General features: G+C 38.9%; 1 protein-coding gene across 14 annotated transcripts in view; it reads right to left on the reverse strand.

The window, feature by feature from the left end:
• Positions 1–283: 283 nt before the first annotated feature.
• The window catches only part of atosb (atos homolog b), a 119,806-nt gene continuing 100,452 nt past the window's right edge, over positions 284–19,637 (reverse strand). For all 14 annotated transcript variants that reach the window (XM_073064356.1, XM_073064351.1, XM_073064354.1 and 11 more), the window contains 5 exons: positions 19,316–19,415; positions 13,025–13,183; positions 10,859–10,927; positions 6,035–6,231; positions 284–1,803 (listed from right to left, as the gene is read on the reverse strand). In XM_073064356.1, coding sequence (XP_072920457.1) covers positions 1,650–1,803; positions 6,035–6,231; positions 10,859–10,927; positions 13,025–13,183; positions 19,316–19,415 — 679 coding nt within the window. In that variant the 3' untranslated portion in view covers positions 284–1,649. The remainder of the gene's footprint in view (positions 1,804–6,034; positions 6,232–10,858; positions 10,928–13,024; positions 13,184–19,315; positions 19,416–19,637) is intronic.

Raw genomic sequence — 19,637 nt, forward strand, 5'->3', positions numbered from 1 at the left:
AACCTAATACTATCACATCCTCCAATGTCATCAGTTGTCATACATTTTCAGCTGGAATAGTTATAAGTTCATAATTCACAGAAACCCAAATTTTTATTCTGCAGCTTAGTGGCAATGGTCAATTTTTGACATCAATTAACAGGCTGGAGATCAAATCTGACATCATCTTGCTGTCTTGCACAAAATCTTTGAAGTTAGCTCTTGGGAAAATAGAATAGATATAAAGAAAATGAACAGCGAGATCTTATTTGGCATGCATGTTTAAAAGAATATTCAAAACCAATATTTTTACAGCAGTTTATTCCATCAAAAAATACAATCTACTTCACTTAGCTTTATGTTTCTACAACTGTTTCAACAATATGATTAGTAGGTTTAGGAGTTTGAACAACAATAATATTAAGAACAAAAACTAATGTATTTTCTGAAGCGTACCTTCTGAATATAATACTACACAGTGCATAATGAAAAGTAAAATTAACATTAGGAAACATTTTAATTAACTCTTTAATCTACAGTTTGCCCATACAAAAAGTTTCATTTACTCCAGAATGAAGGGTTAGTTATCAGAACATCGAAGAAACTCACCCTTTCTCAAACACTTTGGCAAATATAAAAGTTCATTAACTATCACCAAACATCACAGTGCATTTATAATCAATGTGTGTGTGCCAAGTAAAAGGACATTAACAGTTGAAGCATCAAGGGGAAAGCAGAGGCTTGATATTCTTCTGTTGATTGGGGAATTAACCAAAAATTACAAAACTAAATCAGTGTTCACCCCTTTGTCTCATGGATTCCCTAGTTGGTGGTGGAAAAATAAAAAGGAAGAGATTCCTACCTCAGCTCCCATCCAGAGAACAGCTCTTTGCCATTGCCAAATGCCAAAAGTTGGACATAATTGTAAAATGAGAGAATTTAAATTAAATTGAAAAAAGGTCTAAACTATTGCCAATTCAACCAGCTTTTCTCACCTTCCCTTTCCCTTCCCAATGGCCTTGTTAGTATTATTTCTAAGTGGGAGAAGATTAGAACAAGTTAAAATTAGTTTCTGCAGCAAAATTAACTTTTCAGTGAGATTTATAAACCTGCTAGGCAGAAAATCAAGTTTTTGGAGAAGGAAAGAGGTTTTCTGAAAGTAAATCTGGAAGCAGCAATATTCACATTGTACATTAAGTATTGTAAAGATTTTTGCACAAGACCTATAAATTAAAGAGTTAAATCAAACTATTATTTATTCCCAAACTGCAAATGTGTCTTTTGTGGTCCTGACAGTTTATGAATCAGGGAACACATAATTACAATAATTATTAATATAGGCAATGAAAGATATTTAAGATAAATAGATCAATGTTTCAAAGTAAAATGGGATTTTGATATTGAGGTTAAAGAAGTAAATTTCCATCAACTGACAGCAAAAGTGTATATTAAATATTATTTCAAGCCTACATTAAAGCAAGTTTCCTGTGCTTTTTAAAATCAAAATGTACAGAATGACACCATTGGAAACTGCACTTTAAACAGATCTTTAATATTTATTACAAAGCATGCGTTTTAACACTGAACTGAAAATCTTTCTCCATAGTTAGAACCAATTGCTAGATAAATAATTACTGAATTCCAATATAGATAGTCTTGAAATTGATGTGCTAAACTCGTGGTGAATATTTTGGATTTCTTGGCATTTCTGTAAATGACTTTAACTCGTAAGGTATCCCAGCATCCACTTCACTTGATTTTCGGGAAAACAGCAGCCTAATATCACTGTGCAAGTAGATTTTTCCAGACTTGGAACTCTGGAACCTGAGCATTTAGATAAAATGTAGAATGAGGTGAATACCTGCATGCTAATTTAAACATTAAGTTTAAAAAAAACAAAAAAAATTGTGTCAGGGAAAATTACTCAAATGTAGTCTACATGGACACACATATCAAGTTAACAATTCATAATTGAATTTGATTCCTCACACTAGCCAAATGATCAAATATATATACTTTCCATTCCACTACATTAAGACATAATTCACTGGCATTTTCTGTACTTACTCCAAAATGGACATTCATCATATATAATCTTGGACAAGGAAGATTAGATTATTTTACTAAGCAACCATGTTAGTGGGTCCAACCCTCTCATACAACACACTAAACTACTTCCTCCTTGTCAAGGAGATGTTCAAATCAGCTATTTCTGCTTGAAAGAAAGATCTCTAGATTCCTGTTCTACAATACTCCCCATGGCCCCGTCATTCTCTTTATGTTCTGTCTTGATTTCACTTCTCAAAATGCACTGCTTTGCACTTCCCAAGTTAAATTGGTCAAGATCCTGCTGTATCCCTCTTCACTGTCCACCACACCATCAATTCTTAAACCAACTATAATGCCACCTATATTCTCATCCATATTTAATATAAAAGGCAAACAAAGCAGTGAAGAGGATGCAAAGATGATTTGGAGGACGTGACCAAATATGCAGGAATACACTGTACATATGAGGGAAGGATTAAGACTGGGTTTCTTTTCTCAGAGGCAACTGAAGCTTTTAAAATGATTAAGAGCTTTGATAAACAATGCAACATTTCTAACTGTGTAGAACATGTCTAGAGAACCCTAAGATAGTCAGAATCAAATCTAATAATAGTTATAAATTTGATTACTTAGGTGATTTTAGTGAGAAGTATAGACAAGTTTATGAAGAGACTGGACAAGTAATGGGATAAGGAAAATAATTATGCAAATGTGGCTAGATGATGAAAGATTAGCTGCAATGGCTCATGATACTGTTTTTGTGCTCTGTATTCTTTGTAATCCTACAAACTAAATACTAATATCATCTTTCATCCAGTACTGCTAATGCCTTGAGCATTTAAAAATACATTTCAGATGCTCTTGCATTTACAGAATTTGACTTGTGGATGGACACCATTTATACTGGAGTGCTTTTTAAAATCAAGAAAATTGACAAGGGTGGTGGGGTGGGGGGGGAGGGTCTTTGACAAATCCTGCACGGTAAGCTGCTCAGAAGATTAGATCACATGGGATCCAAGAGTGAGCTAGCCAACTGGACACAAAATAGTCTTTTCGGAATCAGATGACTGTGGATTATTTTCCAGATTGGAGGCCTGTGCTCAGCAGTGTGCTACAGGGACTGGGATGGGTCCACCATTGTTCGGCATTCATATTAATAATTTGAATGAGAATATAGTTGGAAATACAGATGGAATTTAACTCAGACAAGTGCAACAAGTGTTCATTTTAGGTTAATCCACAGTAAAACTTGTACAGTAAGTGGCAGGACCCCAGCGAGTACAGTTAGAACAGAGATCCAGGGGTAAAGCACATAGTTCCCTGAAAGTGGCAACGCAGGTATGAAGGGTGGTGAAGGTGGTGCTTGGCAAGCTTCATTGGTCAGGGCACAGAGTGTGAGGGTTGGGATGTCATGTTTCAGGTGCTCTTAAGACGTTCTTGGGAATATTATGTGCAGTTGTGTTTGCCAAGCTATAGGAAGGTTGTCATTGAGCTATAAACTGTGCAGAAAACATTCACAAGAGAATTACAGGCACTGGAGGGTGTGAATTATATGAAGAGACTAGTTAGGCTGGGACTTCTGGCCTGGAGCATAAAAGATTAATATAGGGGCACACAGAAGGTGAATTCTCAGTCTTTTTCCCAGGATCGTAGTCAGAGTTAAGCAACATGGAACCTAGCCCTTTAGTCCAACTCATCCATGCCAACTAAAAGCTCTGACCCAGCTACTCTTGTTTGCATATGTTTAAAACCCAGTCATTCTAAAAACTTCCCTATCCACATGCACCTGTCTAAACCATTTTTAAACATTGTAATTGTGCCTGCCCCTACAGCTTTCTCTGGCAGCTTTCGCATATACCCAAGATCTCTAGGGGAGGGGGGGGGGTGGGGAGGAGAGTAATTTCCTCTCAGGTCCCTCTTAAATCTTTTCCCTCTTAAATCTTTCCCCTCTCACCTTAAACCTATGATTTTTAGTATTAGACTATCTATGAACCAGCTCAGGGAAGTCTAAAACTAGAAGACAGATTTAAGGCAAGAAGGAAAAGACTTTAAAGGACCTGAGGGGAAAGTCTTTCACACAGAGAGTGGTGCCAGAGGAACTGATAGATGCAAGGACAATTACACCATTTAAAAGTCAGTTGGGCAGGTACATAGATAGAACAGGTTTAGAGGTTTCCTTAAGGGAAAATCTTGCCTGATCTATCTGCTGGAATTCTTCAAGGAAATAACAAGCAGCATAGACAAAGAAGAATCAATGGATGTTGTGTACTTGGATTTTTAGAAGGCCAATGACAAGGCACCACATGAAGCTGCGTAGCAAGATAATAGCCCATGGTATTACAGGAAAGATACCAGCATGGATAGAACGTGGCTGATAGGCAGGAGGTGGGTATAAAGGGAGTCTTTTCTGATTTGAATAGCAGTTTTCCATAGGGGTTGATGTTGGGATTGCTTCTTTTTATTTTGATTTGGATGATGGAATTGATGGCTTTGTGGCCAGGTTTGGGAATGATATGAGGATAGGTGGAGGGGCAGGTAGTTTTGAGGAAGCAAGGAGGCTGTAAGAGGATTTAGACAAATTAGGAGAATGGACAAAGAAGTGGCAGATGGAATACAGTGCCAGGAAATGCATGGTTATGCACTTCGATAAAAGGTATCAAAGTATAGACTATTTTCTAAACTTGCAGAAAATTCAAAAATCCAAGGTGCAAAGGGACTTGGGAGACCTCATGCAGGATTTCCTAAAGGTTAATTTGCAGGTTGAGTTGGTGGTGAGGAAGGCAAATGCAACATTAGCATTCATTTTGAAAGGGCTAGAATACAAAAACAAGGCTATAATTCTGAGGCTTTATAAAGCACTGGTGAGACCTCACTTGGAGTATTGAGCACAGTTTTGGGCCCTTATCTAAGAAAGGACATGCTGACATTGGAGAGGATTCAGAGGAGTTCACGAAAATGATTCTGGGAATGAAAGGTTTGTCATATGAAGACTGATTGATGGTACTGAGCCTGAATTCACTGGAATTTAGAAGAATGGGGGGGGGGGTTTGGGGGAACCTCACTGAAACCTATCAAACGTTGAAAGGCCTAGACAAGAGTAGATGTGCAGAGGATGTTTCCTATAGTGGGGGAGTCAAGGTCAAGAGAGCACAACATCAGAAAAGAGGGACATCCATTTAGAACAGAGATGAGGAAGAATTTCTTCAGCCAGAGAATAGTGAATCTGTGGGATTCAATGCCAGAGGGAGCTGTGGAGGCCAGCTCCTTGGGTGTATTTAAGACAGAGGTTCTTGATTAGTCAGAGCGTGAGAAGTTACAGGCAGAAGGCAGGAGAATAGGGTCGAGAGGGAAATGCATCAGCTATGATCAAATGACAGAGCAGACTTGATGGGCCAAAAAGCCCAAGTCTGCTCCTATACCTTGTGGATGTGGGCCAAATGCAGATAAATGGGAGCAGCTCAGATGGACATGTTTGGCATGGACAAGTTAGGCCAAAGGATTGTGGAAAGAGAAACAGAGTTGAGGTTTAGATATGTCACATTACATGGCCCTTTGCTCCACACATATAAAATTGATTATTTATGACACTTTCTGATTTTGATTATTAAATGCTTAAGTCCTCCAAAACTAATTTACAAATACTGAGTAATAAGCCAGATTAAAAGTGTTGGGCATTTTAGCTTAAATTACTGTTGGTATCGGGGCTGTCTTTTCATGGCTACGGTTGAAGATCCAACAGCTTGATTTACAAAAACAAAGCTAATCAAGATTCTAACCAGACGCTGAACTTGTAAATTTATCAGCAAGCACAGGATCAAATTACCTTGCAAGTTCTTTCCATCCTCTGCTATTACTACATTTACAATCAAACTTGCACTAGCCAAAACTAAACAATTTTATTGAAAAGCATGTTGGGAGATTATACAAACTGGTGCACTTTTCTAAGTCTTTAGCAATCTTCCTTGTGCTAGGATATATGTGGGTGTTGTTTTCAGATTATACATACCTTAAATGAATCAGGTAACATAGGACTTTTCTTTTTACTTCCGAATTTTCCATATTTTCACATGTTCCTTCATTTTCTTCCACTGGTACAAGGAAGATCCTGTGGCGCAGGAGTGTTATGTGGTTTGGTGGCATGTCACTGAAGTCATATGTTACTAGAAACATTTTCACCACAGTTTTGTTTGGGTTGAATAAGGTCTGTAAGTAGAGAGCAATTGTTATATGCTGCTAATTTAAATAAAATAGTCTGTGAATTTGTCAGAATGGATAGGAAGAGAAACACCAATGAGTTTTGCAATAAATTATACACAAAAAAAACAAATGAATTGCAATAGCTTTTCAACATAAATAATGATTATCAATTCTCAAACTGGGATACATGAAGTAAATAATTTGGTATAAAAATACATTTTTGTAATTAACAATTGTTAAAAATTCTTCCACCTTCTCCCAAGAATTGTCACTCTACCTCAGTCATTTACGACCTGAGTAACAGATACCAAAGCACCAATCATTCTTCAGTCCATATATTTCATTTGGCAGTATACAAGTCTATATACATGTATACTGTCAAAGGAAACAATGTTTCTCCAAACCAAAGTACACAACACAGTGCATATAACTCACATACAACACTAAGTAATTGTACCAGAAATAAATTAACAAATAACAATGTGCATATAGGACACAAGTTAAAAAGTACACAGTATAATGCTGCTAGCACTTCAAACAGGAAGAGGCCCGGGTGGTGGCAGTGAGTTCAGTAGTCTCACGCCAGGAGGGGGAAGCTGTTTCCCATTCTTATAGTCCCTAATGCTACAGTACCTTCTGCCTGATGGTGGGGTGGGGGGGGGGGGGGGGGGGAGAGAGAGAAGAGAGGGGCCAAAGAAATTGAGAGACTTCCTGAGCCCGGTAGCAGAGCCAGAATATCCATGGGATATGCTGGAGTACCCAACTGTGCACCAGAACTGGTGTAGAATCATAATTGTCTTCCATTGAATAGGGATTCTGGACCTAGATCAGGAAGGAAAAGTATATGCATTTTTGCTTATTTCACATTGTTGTTTTTATCTATGCAATTTAATAGTTTTTTAAAATTTAACAACTAGTCAAAAAGTGTTAATAGCCAAGTGCCTCTGAATATTAGATATATTTACAAACCTTTGCCAAGCTGGTTTGCTCATTTGACCCTTTACATTAAGACTATTTGGAATGGCAGAGGTTGGTTGGGGGGGGGGGGGGGGGGGGGAGGATGGGAAAGAGGTAAACTGCAAGAGCAAACTAACCTATTCAGCCCATTCTATGACATGCAACAAAAATCTTGTCAAGCAAATTACTTATACCCTGGGAAAATTGATAAATCAAAATTTGGTACACTCCCAAGGCCGACCTATTGAGGCTGATCACAACACGTCTCTGGAATTTGGAATTAAAAAAGTTTGGTGGTTGTCTGCAAGATGCTAGATTTTAGAATAATTAGCATCTGAAGCAATTAATATTGAGTCAGTGACTAAAACTTGCTAGAGTTAATGCAGGTAAGAGTATTAGAAATTATACTATGAAGGGTTAAGTCTCAGGCTTTAATACATTTTCAATTCACGATGTTTAGGATTTAGCTTTACACTTCCAAGCCTCTCTAGATTCAGTGTCTGACCATATTTTCCAGATATGATGCAAAGATTGGTGGCATCTTACAAAGATGAGAGGATAGAGTATAATTGACTTCTTGTGGAATTATTGTTGATAATTTTAATACATTCAAATGCGATACAGATATTCTGGACTAAAAGATTAGATCCAAACATCGGTGAAAAAGTGAAAGATAAGAAATTGTGAGAATTCCTAAAATGCTGTCATCAGGTGCAGAAAAATACTTAAACAGCTAGCCTTTATATAATGACAAATGAATAAAAAAGACAAATCATATAAAGCTCTAGCAAGACTATACAGAAAGTACTGTATAAGATATAGGTGTCATGGCTCGTGCTGTGCATATTCACTATAACGTAATCAGAACTCTTAAGGCTAGGTGAGATAGAATTTAAATTAAGCTTGTTTTACCTGAAATGCTTAAAGTTTAGTAATAATTTCACTCAAAGTTTTAGGATTTTGATAGATTGGGTTAAAAATTCCCCTACCCCCCACTATTAATGGCACAGAGTCCTAGACAAGGGGCATAATCCCAAAATCAGAGACAGGCCATTCAGAAGAGAATTGAATTGAAAAAGCATTTTCTCAAATGAGTGGTAGAAAAAGGAACAAATAATTTTAAATGAGATTGACAAATATTAATTACAGGCACTTAAGAATTTTAAATTAAAATGAGTCAATGGACAACAGATTTAAATCAGCTTTCAATTCCAGGACGAGCAAATACCAGAACTATTTCACACGAAAACAGAAGATATCACGTAATTATGCCAAACCTAGAGATATCTCACTAATGCCTGATTTCAGTAATGATCTTCCTGTCATTAATTTAAGTATGACCGGAGAGCTACACGAGATGATGTTGGCCAGTTAGTGAGTAATTGTCTTTACCAAAAAGATTCATATGCTTAAGTTTGCAAATATTTGCACTGGAGAATAGTTTTGAGAAGGTAAGGAGGTTGATTCCTGGGATGCTAGTGACCTCTCATAAGAAATGGAGGTGAATGGGTCTATCCTCAATGAGCTTTAGAATAATGATGTCTCCCCTCCCCACTGATTTCCCTCCTGGCACTTACCCTTTCAAGCAGAACAAGTACCACACCTGCTCCTACACCTCCTTCCTCACTACCATTCAGGGCCCTAACAGTTCTTCCAAGTGGGCCAACACTTCACCTGTGAGTCTGTTGGGGTCATTTACTCTGTTTGGTTGCTCCCGGTGTGGCCTCCTGTATATCGGTGAGACCCCGGAGTAGATTGAGAGACCGCTTCACTGAGCATCTACGCTCCGTCCACCAGAACAAGCAGGATCTCCCAGAGGCCACCCATTTTAACTCCTCTTCCCACTCCGATATATCCATCCATGGTCTCCTCCACTGTCGTGATGAGGCCATGCTTTGGTTGGAGGAACAACACCTTAGACACCATTTAGGTAGCCTCCAACCTGATGGCTTAAACATTGATTTCTCAAACTTCCAATAGTGCCCTCTCCCCCCCCCCCCCCCCCCCCTCACCATTTCCTCATCCCCTTTTCCCTCTCTCACCTTATCTCCTTGCCTGTCCACAACCTCTCTCTGGTGCCTCTCCCCCTTTTTCTTTCTTCCATGGCCTTCTGTCTCTTTCAACCAATCAACTTCCCAGCTCTTTACTTCGTCCCTCCCCCTCCAGATTTCACCCATCACCTAGTGTTTCTTTCTCTCAGCCTTCCTCCCCACCTTTTTAAATCTACTCCTCAGTTTTTTTTCCTCCAGTCCTGCTGAAGGCATTCGGCCTGAAACGTCCACTGTACTTTTTCTCCATAGATGCTGCCTGGCCTGCTGAGTTCCTCCAGCATTTTGTGTGCACAGCTTAGAATAATGAGATGTTATTGAAAGACAGCATTCTGCGGTGGAGGGGGTTTGCAAGGTACATATAGAAAGGTCATTTCCTGTTGTAGGGAATTCTAGTACTAATGGCTTTGAAAGTAAGTATTTGCCCATTTGAAATTCTCAGGAATTCTGCACCTGAGAGCTGTAGAGTGAAAATCATTAAACTTAGTCTAGGCTGACACTGACAGCAGGGAAGTCAAAGATAACAGAACAACCATTTAAGGACAATCCTGAGATTCTTAAAATGTAGCAACCACTTTGGAGAAGCTGAATGATTTACTCCAGTTCCTATTTCTAATGCATTAGTAAGGGGAATGTTCCAAAATCATACTTCCAACAGGAGAATGGCTTTTGAAGAATGAAAATTAGTATACAAATGAATAGTCATCATTTTTCAAACCTTAAATGGCTATCAGCCTTTCTTCCTGTTCCTGATGTACTTTACTGACATGCAAATCTACCTATTAAACCGAACAGTAATCCTAAAACTGTAGTATGCCTGTGACTTCAGTTTAGTTTATTTGTATTTTGCAAGTCATGCAAATTTTAAAATTACCTGATACTGCAGACTACAGGTACAAATATTAGAACACTTCCATTTACAGCATTTAAGGGAAGAATAATTCACAACAATGAAGTTAATTCAGCATATAAACACCTCTCCAGTCTCTTCTAGATTATTTTATTACTACACAGAAGTTATGGTTGCTTTATTCGAAGAAAGAAAAAATACTATGCAATTCCTGTCATGGCATGTTACATCCTGAGAAACAGTTTTGAACACACACAAAATGCTGAAGAAACTCAACAGGCCAGGCAGCATCTATGGAAAAGAGTACAATAGATGTTTTGGGCTGAGACCCTTCAGCAGGACTAGAGGAAAAAAAGATAAGGAGTCAGTTAGGTGGAGGGAGGGGAGGAAGAAACATAAGGTGATAGGTGAAACTGGGAAGGGGAGAGGGGTGAAATCAGAAATCTTAGGTGCTTTCTTACTTTCACCCTGGGAATCAGCTTCAAAACTCAAAATTCTCTGGTGGCTACTTCAGTCTATTTTATAATGTTATTTACAATAAAAAGAAAACATTTAGAAATGTAAAGAGTGATTTTAATTTGGTGCATATGTTTAGTGTAATTTTACATAGTAGGGGAATTAAGGGTTATGGGGAAAAAGGCAGGTAGATGGAGCCGAGTTTACAGACAGACCAGCCATGATCTTATTGAATGGCAGGGCAGGCTCGATGGGCCGGATGGCCTACTCCTGCTCCTATTTCTTATGTTCCTTTGAGAAAATAAAGACATGGACAACTTACCACTTGGATGGTTCCAGCCTTGGGGACATTGTAACCCTTCTTTCCCAAAGATTCCAGATTTATCACACCCTAATGGAAAAGAAAATAGCAATAAAAATATTAAGGTTTCCTTTCCAACAGTGAAGAATCTTTGGTTGGAGATGCCCAAACATGCGGTTTTTCTTAAGCTTTACAATAAATCAAGTTGTAAATCAATAAATATCAATTTTAGACAAAAGGTGTATGCACAGTAATATAAATTATGATCAGATTCTATGTCAATTTTCATAAGTTTATCATTAATTGCTTTGAAAATAGGTATAGTATATATTTTTAAAGAATGCGTTTTAGAATGCAAATTCACAGTAGACAGGTAGGATAGATCTGGGAAAATACTCAGGGTTTGAGCTCTTTCTGGCCACACTTCATGTAAACATTTTGATAAACTTACTTTTTGATGACAGTGGTCCAACAAAGAACTCTCCATTAGGCCATATGCATATTCTTGGTTTGCCTGAATGCTGCCAGAATTAGCTGCCTCAGGATGACCCAATGTTGCATTCTGCACCTCAAACCCAAAACACTTATGATTCAGACATTTCTTATGCCCATACAAGAATGGAATGCTATCTATTTCAAGCTCACTTTAAGCATATGCTTCTGTCTGCCTTGTTGAAGATTCCTCTCAGGGAGCTGACTGTGCTTGTTTCAAAGTGATATCAAGATACTTTTATTAAGGAAGCTAGTGTTATTTAATGAGAAACACAAGTTGTCCTTTGCATTGAAGATTTGACAGATAAAATATCCAATTCATATAAAACAGCATTAAAGGAAATTAAATAATCTATTCTGGATTACTGACTGGCAGCAGAAAGTCTGCCAGACCTGTACTAAGTCTTGTGTCTTGACCAGACTTGTATCTAATCTTTCACAACATCAGTTTTATAACAAGACCCAAGAAAAGTGGTAAAAACAGAAAATGCTGCAAACATTAGACAGGCCAGGCAAATTGATGAACCAAATGTTTTCAGCATATTTTGTTACCATTTTAGATTTCTTTAAATGTGTTCACTATAATTTAGGAAACATCAGAGTCATAGTAACAAAGTCTCTCAAACTACAAGCTAATAATCAATTGAAAATCTGTTTAGTGACATTAATGGAGGGATAATGTTGCTCCAGATACCAGGAGGAAGATACTTGCTCAGAAATAGTATGATTTGTTACACTCATTTTGGAGATCTGACAAGACTTAATTTAACATGAGACCTTGAAAAAATGATCTTATGGCAGAAATATTTTACAGTGCAGTATCAGCCTAGTTTTTTTTTTGTTGTAGTCTGTAGAATGTGACTTCACAATTTTCAAATGGAGTTTCTAATGTAACCAGCTGAATTATTGTATGTTGGCCCTGGGCCTGTTCTCACTGGAGTTTAAAAGAATGAGTGGGGGGACAATCTCATTAAAACTTATCGAATATTGAAAGGTCTAGACAGTGACAGAGAGGATGTTTCCAAACGTGGGAGTCATGGAACAGACAGCAGAGCCTCAGAACAGAAGGACGTCCTTTAGAACAGCAACAAGAAGAATTACTTTAGCCAGTAGGCGGTCAATCTGTGGAATTCATTGCCGCAGACTCCTGTGGAGGCCAAGTCATTGGGTATATTGACAGCAGAAGTTGATAGGTTCTTGATTAGTAAAGGTGTCAAAGGTTACAGGGATAAAGCAGGAAAAAGGGGTTAAGAGGGATAATAAATCAGTCATGATGGAATGGTGGAACAGTCTCAATGGGCCAATGGCCTAATTCTGCTCCTTTGGTGGCACTGGTGTGTAATGGTTAGTGTAGTACTATTACAGCACCAGTGAAATGAGCTCAGTTCTCATTGCTGTCTGCAAGGAGTTTGTACATTCTCGCTGTGACCGTGTCGATTCCTATGGGTGTTCAGCTTCCTCCCTCATTCCAAAGACACATGGGTTAGGGCTAGTATGTTGTGGGCATGCTGTGTTGGCATCGGAAGCGGACTGGCCACAGCATACCCTTGGACTGTGTTGGTTGTTAACGCAAACAACACTTTTCACTGTTTTCAGTGTTTCAATGTACATACGACAAATAAAGCTAACCTTTTGTTCTCATCTTATAGTCTAACAGTAATCTTGATAAACGATGTTCACATGCCATTTGCTTACCAGGAATGGTGATGGGGCGCTATGTTCGGAAATATTATAGTAAGACACATCCACAGGTAATGTTACATGCTGTGGGCAATATGATCCACTTGCCCCAAGTTCAGCTGTAAAACCTTCAATTCTTCCTGATGGTGCAAACCTGCCATTTAACAAGGATTCCTGAAATGATACAAAAAGGCAACACCAACTTAACTTGCAGGCTTGAGTTTTATTCCTTAAATATTCCAGGATGTTTCTGAAGTCTTGGTACCAAAACAAAACATTAGGCAGCACAGTAATAGCAGAATGAAATTGAGAGTCCAGTGTAATCAAAATCAAGAACTGCAAACTGGAGATTAATTTAAGTCCATGTTCAAGTTCCAATTTATTGTCGTACATCTGCACCCATGTATACTGCCAAATGAAACAGCGTTCTTTCAGAACAAGGTGCATAACACAGTACATATGTAAGGGGTTTCTTCTTTATGTTACTGCGTATGTTAATCAAAATGGCGGCTTTGTTTTGTTAAAAGTAAGAATGCTTCTTTGTTACGATAACTGGAGAGGGAGTGCTTTCTCTCGCAGCTTGTTAGGGTTAAAATTACTGATAACGAGAATTGTATTCATTTGTTAACCAATTGGGATAGATGTTATTCTCTCTTCTGGGTCTGTAAGCTATTGTTGGCGGGCTTTTGGGGAGTTGGTGCGAGGGGGTGAGAGAGAGAGGACGCGATGCTGTAAGCTGGGCGATGGAACAGACCCCGAGCGGGGGTCCGAGGCCAGGGTTTTCGGTGAGGAGAGAAGATGAAGACAGACGTGTTGGGAGTGCTTGGTTGATCACTTCGGGTGGTCCTGAGCTACGAGTCGAGGAGGTCTGAGGGGATTGAATGGTGGCAAGACGACTTCATTAATTGAGCTCCAACAGTTGTGCACGAAGTAGTTGGACTTCGATAAATTTGGCGCCTTTTACTTTTCCTTTTATATTGTATCTCTATTAAGTACATAGTTCCAGTAAGTCTATAAAGTGAACTCATTTAATCGCATATGTTGTACTGTGTTATTTGGCGTGGCGGGGACATCAAAGGAAAAGGCAATTTGACATGGAACATAATGGCACTGTATGGGAGAATGCAGATGCCAAGATAATAAACAATAGGTGCAGGAGTAGGCCATTCAGCCCTTCTAGCCAGCACCGCCATTCACTGTGATCGTGGCTGATCATACACAATCAGTACCCCGTTCCTGCCCTCTCCCCATATCCCTTGACCCCGCTATCTATAAGAGCTCTATCTAACTCTCTCTTGAATGCATCCAGAGACTTGGCCTCCACTGCCTTCTGGGGCAGAACATTCCACATATCCACCACTCTCTGGGTGAAAAAGTTTTTCTGCATCTCTGTTCTAAATGGCCTACCCCTTATTCTTAAACTGTGGCCTCTAGTTCTGGACTCACCCATCAGCGGGTACATTACACAGCATCCACACAAGCTGATTACCCAGTCTGGCGGGGCCAAAGGCTGCTCCCCCCAGACGGAAGCGAGCTGAGCGAGCCTGAGGCTTACCGGGGGCTACACGTATGACTCACATATACAACACAAAATAATATTACCACTAGTTACTTAATAATAGGATGCATTTACGATACAAGTTAAAAAGTAAGCAGTATAACATTACTGGTGCTTCATGAGTATCCTCTAGCTTCAAAAGTCTGAAAAGTATAAACTTGGAGGATGATTCTGTGACTACTCACAAGACTGCTAACAAACTAATAACACAGGCAAGGAACAAGTTTGTTCTCCTTGTGTCTTTTTTCTATGACAACATTGGAAAACTGATATACAACACTGCAGTTGGTATAAATCTGAAATAATAAAATAATACTATAAAAGATTCTCAGCAGGTATGGCAACATCTGCAGAGAAAATTTAGAGTTAACAGTTACAAAGTTTCATCAGAATTGGCCAACTCTGACACATGCTATAAAGTGTGTTTTACTGAAATTGTTGAATTCAATGTTGAGCCCCAAAGAGCCAGAACACTTTAAAAAAAAAATAGTATATGGCATCTTACCCATTTGGTAAGATGCCCTGATGACAGTACTGTGCAAAAATCTTAGGCACATATACGCAGCTAGGGTGCCTAAGACTTTTGCACAGTACTGTATATTGGTTAAAATAGGAAGGTGAGTATACATGATTGTTCAGTCAACGTCAGACACAGACTTGTACAGTTTAAAACAATACATAGACTCCATTATTCCAAAGAAAAGTTGCACAGCTTCTACCCTGATGTTTCACCAGTTTATAATAGATGTAAATCTGAGAACAGTAACTTGTCACATTCATTCTGGTCATGTTGTAAGCTTTATGCATACTGGAAAAGTATTTTTCACTGTTTCTCTGAGGCTTATGGGAAGCGGACCCGCTCATAGCCATCCTTGGAGCAACAAGCTCCCTATCTTCAGTCAATGAGTATGAAAAAATGGCTGTATTGTTTGGAATGGTGATTGCTAAGAAGTTAATCCTGCAAATGTGGAAAATGGACTCTGTGCCCTACGTACGATCTGTGGCTGAGAGACCTGGCAAATACTTTACATTTGGAGAGACTGAGACTATGTAATGAGGACAGAGGGGACATCTTTGAAAGGATATGGGGCCCTGTATTGAACTTCCTTACGGGGGGAGAACTGAGGTTTTTTTGGTGCGGTGCACCTCTGCTGTGTATGTTTACTTTTGCCTTTATACTTTTCTCCCTTTTGCTGCTCAATATTTAATTTGATTTTGATAAGGTCATGGTTTTTGTGGATGTGCTGCATTTATTTTGTTTGTGGGAAAAAAATAAAAATATTAAAAATAGGAAGGTGGTTGGGAAACAGAAATAGAGTACTTAAGCTTTGTATGAGCTCAGGTGTTATTTAGTAACTGGAAAGGCAAACAATACTGTGCAATAATCTTAGGCACCCTAGGCACATTTTTGCACAGTAATATAGATGCTGCTCATCAAGCTTACACTGGTTTTCCCCACAGGATAGTGAACATTTTGAAATAGTCAGTGGTGTCTTATTCAAAGTATTTCACATCAAGGTTGACAGATTAAAAAAAAGGAAAACCAGTCTTTCTGTTTTGTGACCTTATCTCAGTGGTAAGGAGGTTTTAAGGGAGAGGATGTAAATTGTATACAGAATGTAAAGTAAGTAAAGTGACTCAGATGAGAATGTAGGTGGCATGATTAATAAGGCTGCAGATGACAAAAATTAGTGAAGTTGCAGATAACAAGGATTGTTGCTCAAGGATACAGTGGGGCATTGATCAGCTCAAGTTGGAGTGGTGGCAAATGGAATTTAATCCAAACATGTATAAAGCCTGCAAATTTTGAGGTCAAATTTTGTAGGATGTCTAGATGGCAGAACCATTAGAAGTACTGATGTATAGAAAGACCTTTGTGTGATAAAGGAGTGTTTTGCTTTCATAGGCCGAGTAGAATACAACTGCTGGGATGTCACATTGTAGCTATACAGAACACTGGATAGACCACACTTTAGAGAGCTGGGTACAGTTCTGATTCCCCCGTCACTGGAAAAATTTCACCAAAATGTTGCATGGAATAGAGAGCTGTAGTTATAAGGAGAGATTGGATAGGTTGGATTTATTCTCACTGAAATCTGGGAGGAGTACCCTTATAGAGATTTATGAAGAGCATAGAAAGGATAGATAGTATTCTCAGGACAAGGGAGAGTAGAACTAGAGAGCATATATTTAAAGTTAATGGGGAGAAATTTGAGAGATCTCGGGGGCAAAGGTATTGAATAGATAGAATGACCTGCCAGCGGAAATAGAAGCATATACAGTTACAATGTTTAAGGGTTTGGACAGGTACTTGGATAGGAGAGGTGCAGAGGGACATAGGCCTAGTGCGGACAAATTGGATTAGCACAAGTACCATCACAATCAGTGCGGACAATGTGAACAGAAGTACCTGTTTCTGTGCCATATATATGGTTGTGTCAGTGCTAAAAACTATGAAAACACTTCATTAGGTAAAGTTAGCTTCATTCCCCTAATCCCCCACCCTCCGCCCACACACAGATATTATCTATCTGCAAACTATTTTCATAATTTGTTTTACCTTTTCATTTCTAATGTTTTCTTCTCAGAGTATAGGAACCAGAATCCCTTGACAAAGAGATCATTATGATCTTAATTTGGTACTTAGGAAGGTGAACACGAGGAAATCTGCAGACGCTGGAAATTCAAGCAACATACACAAAATGCTGATGGAACGCAGCATTTTGTGTGTGTTGTTAGAAAGGTGAAGCAGTTTTACTTCATACGTAGTCTGGGTAGACAGGTTTAGAAATCTTTTCTAATTTATTGTCTCTTATGGGGATGGAAATTTTGTTTTTCTTCCCACAGAGCCGAATTAATTGGAACATTGTCAAAGACAGAAACATAGAAAACCTACAGCACAATACAGGCCCTTCGGCCCACAAAGTTGTGCCGAACATGTCCCTACCTTAGAAATTACTAGGCTTAACTATAGCCCTCTATTTTTCTAAGCTCCATGTACCTATCCAAAAGTCTCTTAAAAGACACCATCGTTTTGGCACGGACTAGAAGGGCCGAGATGGCCTGTTTCCGTGCTGTAATTGTTATATGGTTATATGGTATCCTCCTCCACCACCGTTGCCAGCAGCCCATTCCACACACTCACCATTCTGAGTAAAAAACTTACCCCGAACATCTCCTCTGTACCTACTCCCCAGCACCTTAAACCCGTGTCCTCTTGTGGCAACCATTTCAGCCCTGGGAAAAAACCTCTGACTAACCACACGATCAATGCCTCTCATCATCTTACACACCTCTATCAAGTCACCTCTCATCCTCCTTCGCTTCAAGGAGAAAAGGCCAAGTTCACTCAACCTATTCTCATTAGATTAAAATCGAGACGCATGAGACTGCAAGATTGGAACCAAACTCTTGTTATTTCACAGCACAGCTGTCAGGTAGATGTGTATAAGCCAAGTGTCGGCCAGGTGAGGTTGCACTATTTGCATTGTGGTCGAGCCGTTTCACAGACTAGGACATTTCTTCACAGCTTGCACTCTGCGACTTGGCAACCTTCACATATTTAACTCAGACTCAGTTTATATATTATTCTGAGTGAAGTAGCAGCCAATCAGAACAAGAATAGGCAGCAACACCTCTGCCACAATGATTTTAAACACTGATGCTCCACGAAGTTGCGGTCTCTGCCCCCTGCTCCATTCCCTATATCATCATGGCCAGATTCTACTCTAACTCCATCTACAAATTTGTCTGTATCTCAAATAACAATGAGTCGGAGTGGAGCAAGCAGATTGAGTGCTTAACAACATGGTGTCTTGACAGCAACCCTAACGTCAGCAGAGCTGGTCACTGGAACCAGAAAGGGAGGTGTCTACATCAACGCTGTTGTGGTGGAGAGCTTCAGGTTCCTAGGATTGAATATCAGCAACAGTCTTTCATGGTCCAACCATGTAAACCCACAACCAAGAACACCTCTACTTCCTCAGGAGGTTTAAAAAAAAAATGGCATGTCCCACTGACCCTTAGCAATTTTTGGTGTACCACAGAAAGCATCCTATCTGGATGCATTAAGTTCACCGTAAATTCATTATCAGATATATTACCACATACTACCTCGATTTTCATATGAGATTCATGTGCATAACAACTTGGAATGGCCACTGCTCTATCTGCAACTACAAGAAGCGGCAGAAAATTGTGGACACAGCTCAACACATAATGGAAACCAACCTCATCTCCGTGGATTCTGTTTATATTTCTTGATGTCTTCAACAAAGCATCCAGCATAATCAAAGATCTCACCCAGCCTGGACATTCTTTCTTCTCCCCTCTTTCACTGGGTAGAGGTAAAGCCTGAAAGCACGCATCATCGGGCTCAAGGACAGCCTCTGCCTCACTGTCATAAGACAATTAAATGGCTCCCTTGTACAATAAAATGGACTCTTGACCTCAGCCTACTGCGTTATGATCTAACACCTTATTGTTTATCTGCACTGCACCTTTCCAGTAGTTATTTTACTCTTTATTCTGTATTATAGTTCTACCTTATACTGCCTCAATGCACTGTAGAACAATTTGATCTATTCAAATAGTATACAAGATATGCAGTCACTGCATCTTAATAATAAACCATTATTGATCCATTCAGTACATGGATAAAACACATTTCTTGTTATGTTAATAGAAACACAGGAAACAGTGCAGAATTAAACTCATTTTTTGATGCAAGTCATGTTCTGCAATCATACCTCAAAATTTCCAAGCAAAGAACGACTAACAGAAAAACTTGTGTTGTTTCTTGATGAAAACTTATTGGATTCTCCTGCAAGTGCACTCCTTAGGTGTCTCCTGTAGAACAAATAAGTATCATGTCTTTATACTTTTAAAAAAAAATTAATTTCAGTTACAGAATAGTATTATTTAAAACATTTGTATATCTAATGTCACAACACATCCCAATTTAAATAAAAACAAAATAGAATTAATGGAATAATGATCATTTATCTTCATCTCTTTACTTTTGAAGCTTCTCATTCTAATCGCTCTGGATTGTTTGAAAACGTCCAGCAG

The sequence above is a fragment of the Hemitrygon akajei genome, chromosome 13 (assembly GCF_048418815.1).
Source record: "Hemitrygon akajei chromosome 13, sHemAka1.3, whole genome shotgun sequence".
In the NCBI taxonomy this organism is placed as follows: domain Eukaryota; kingdom Metazoa; phylum Chordata; class Chondrichthyes; order Myliobatiformes; family Dasyatidae; genus Hemitrygon; species Hemitrygon akajei.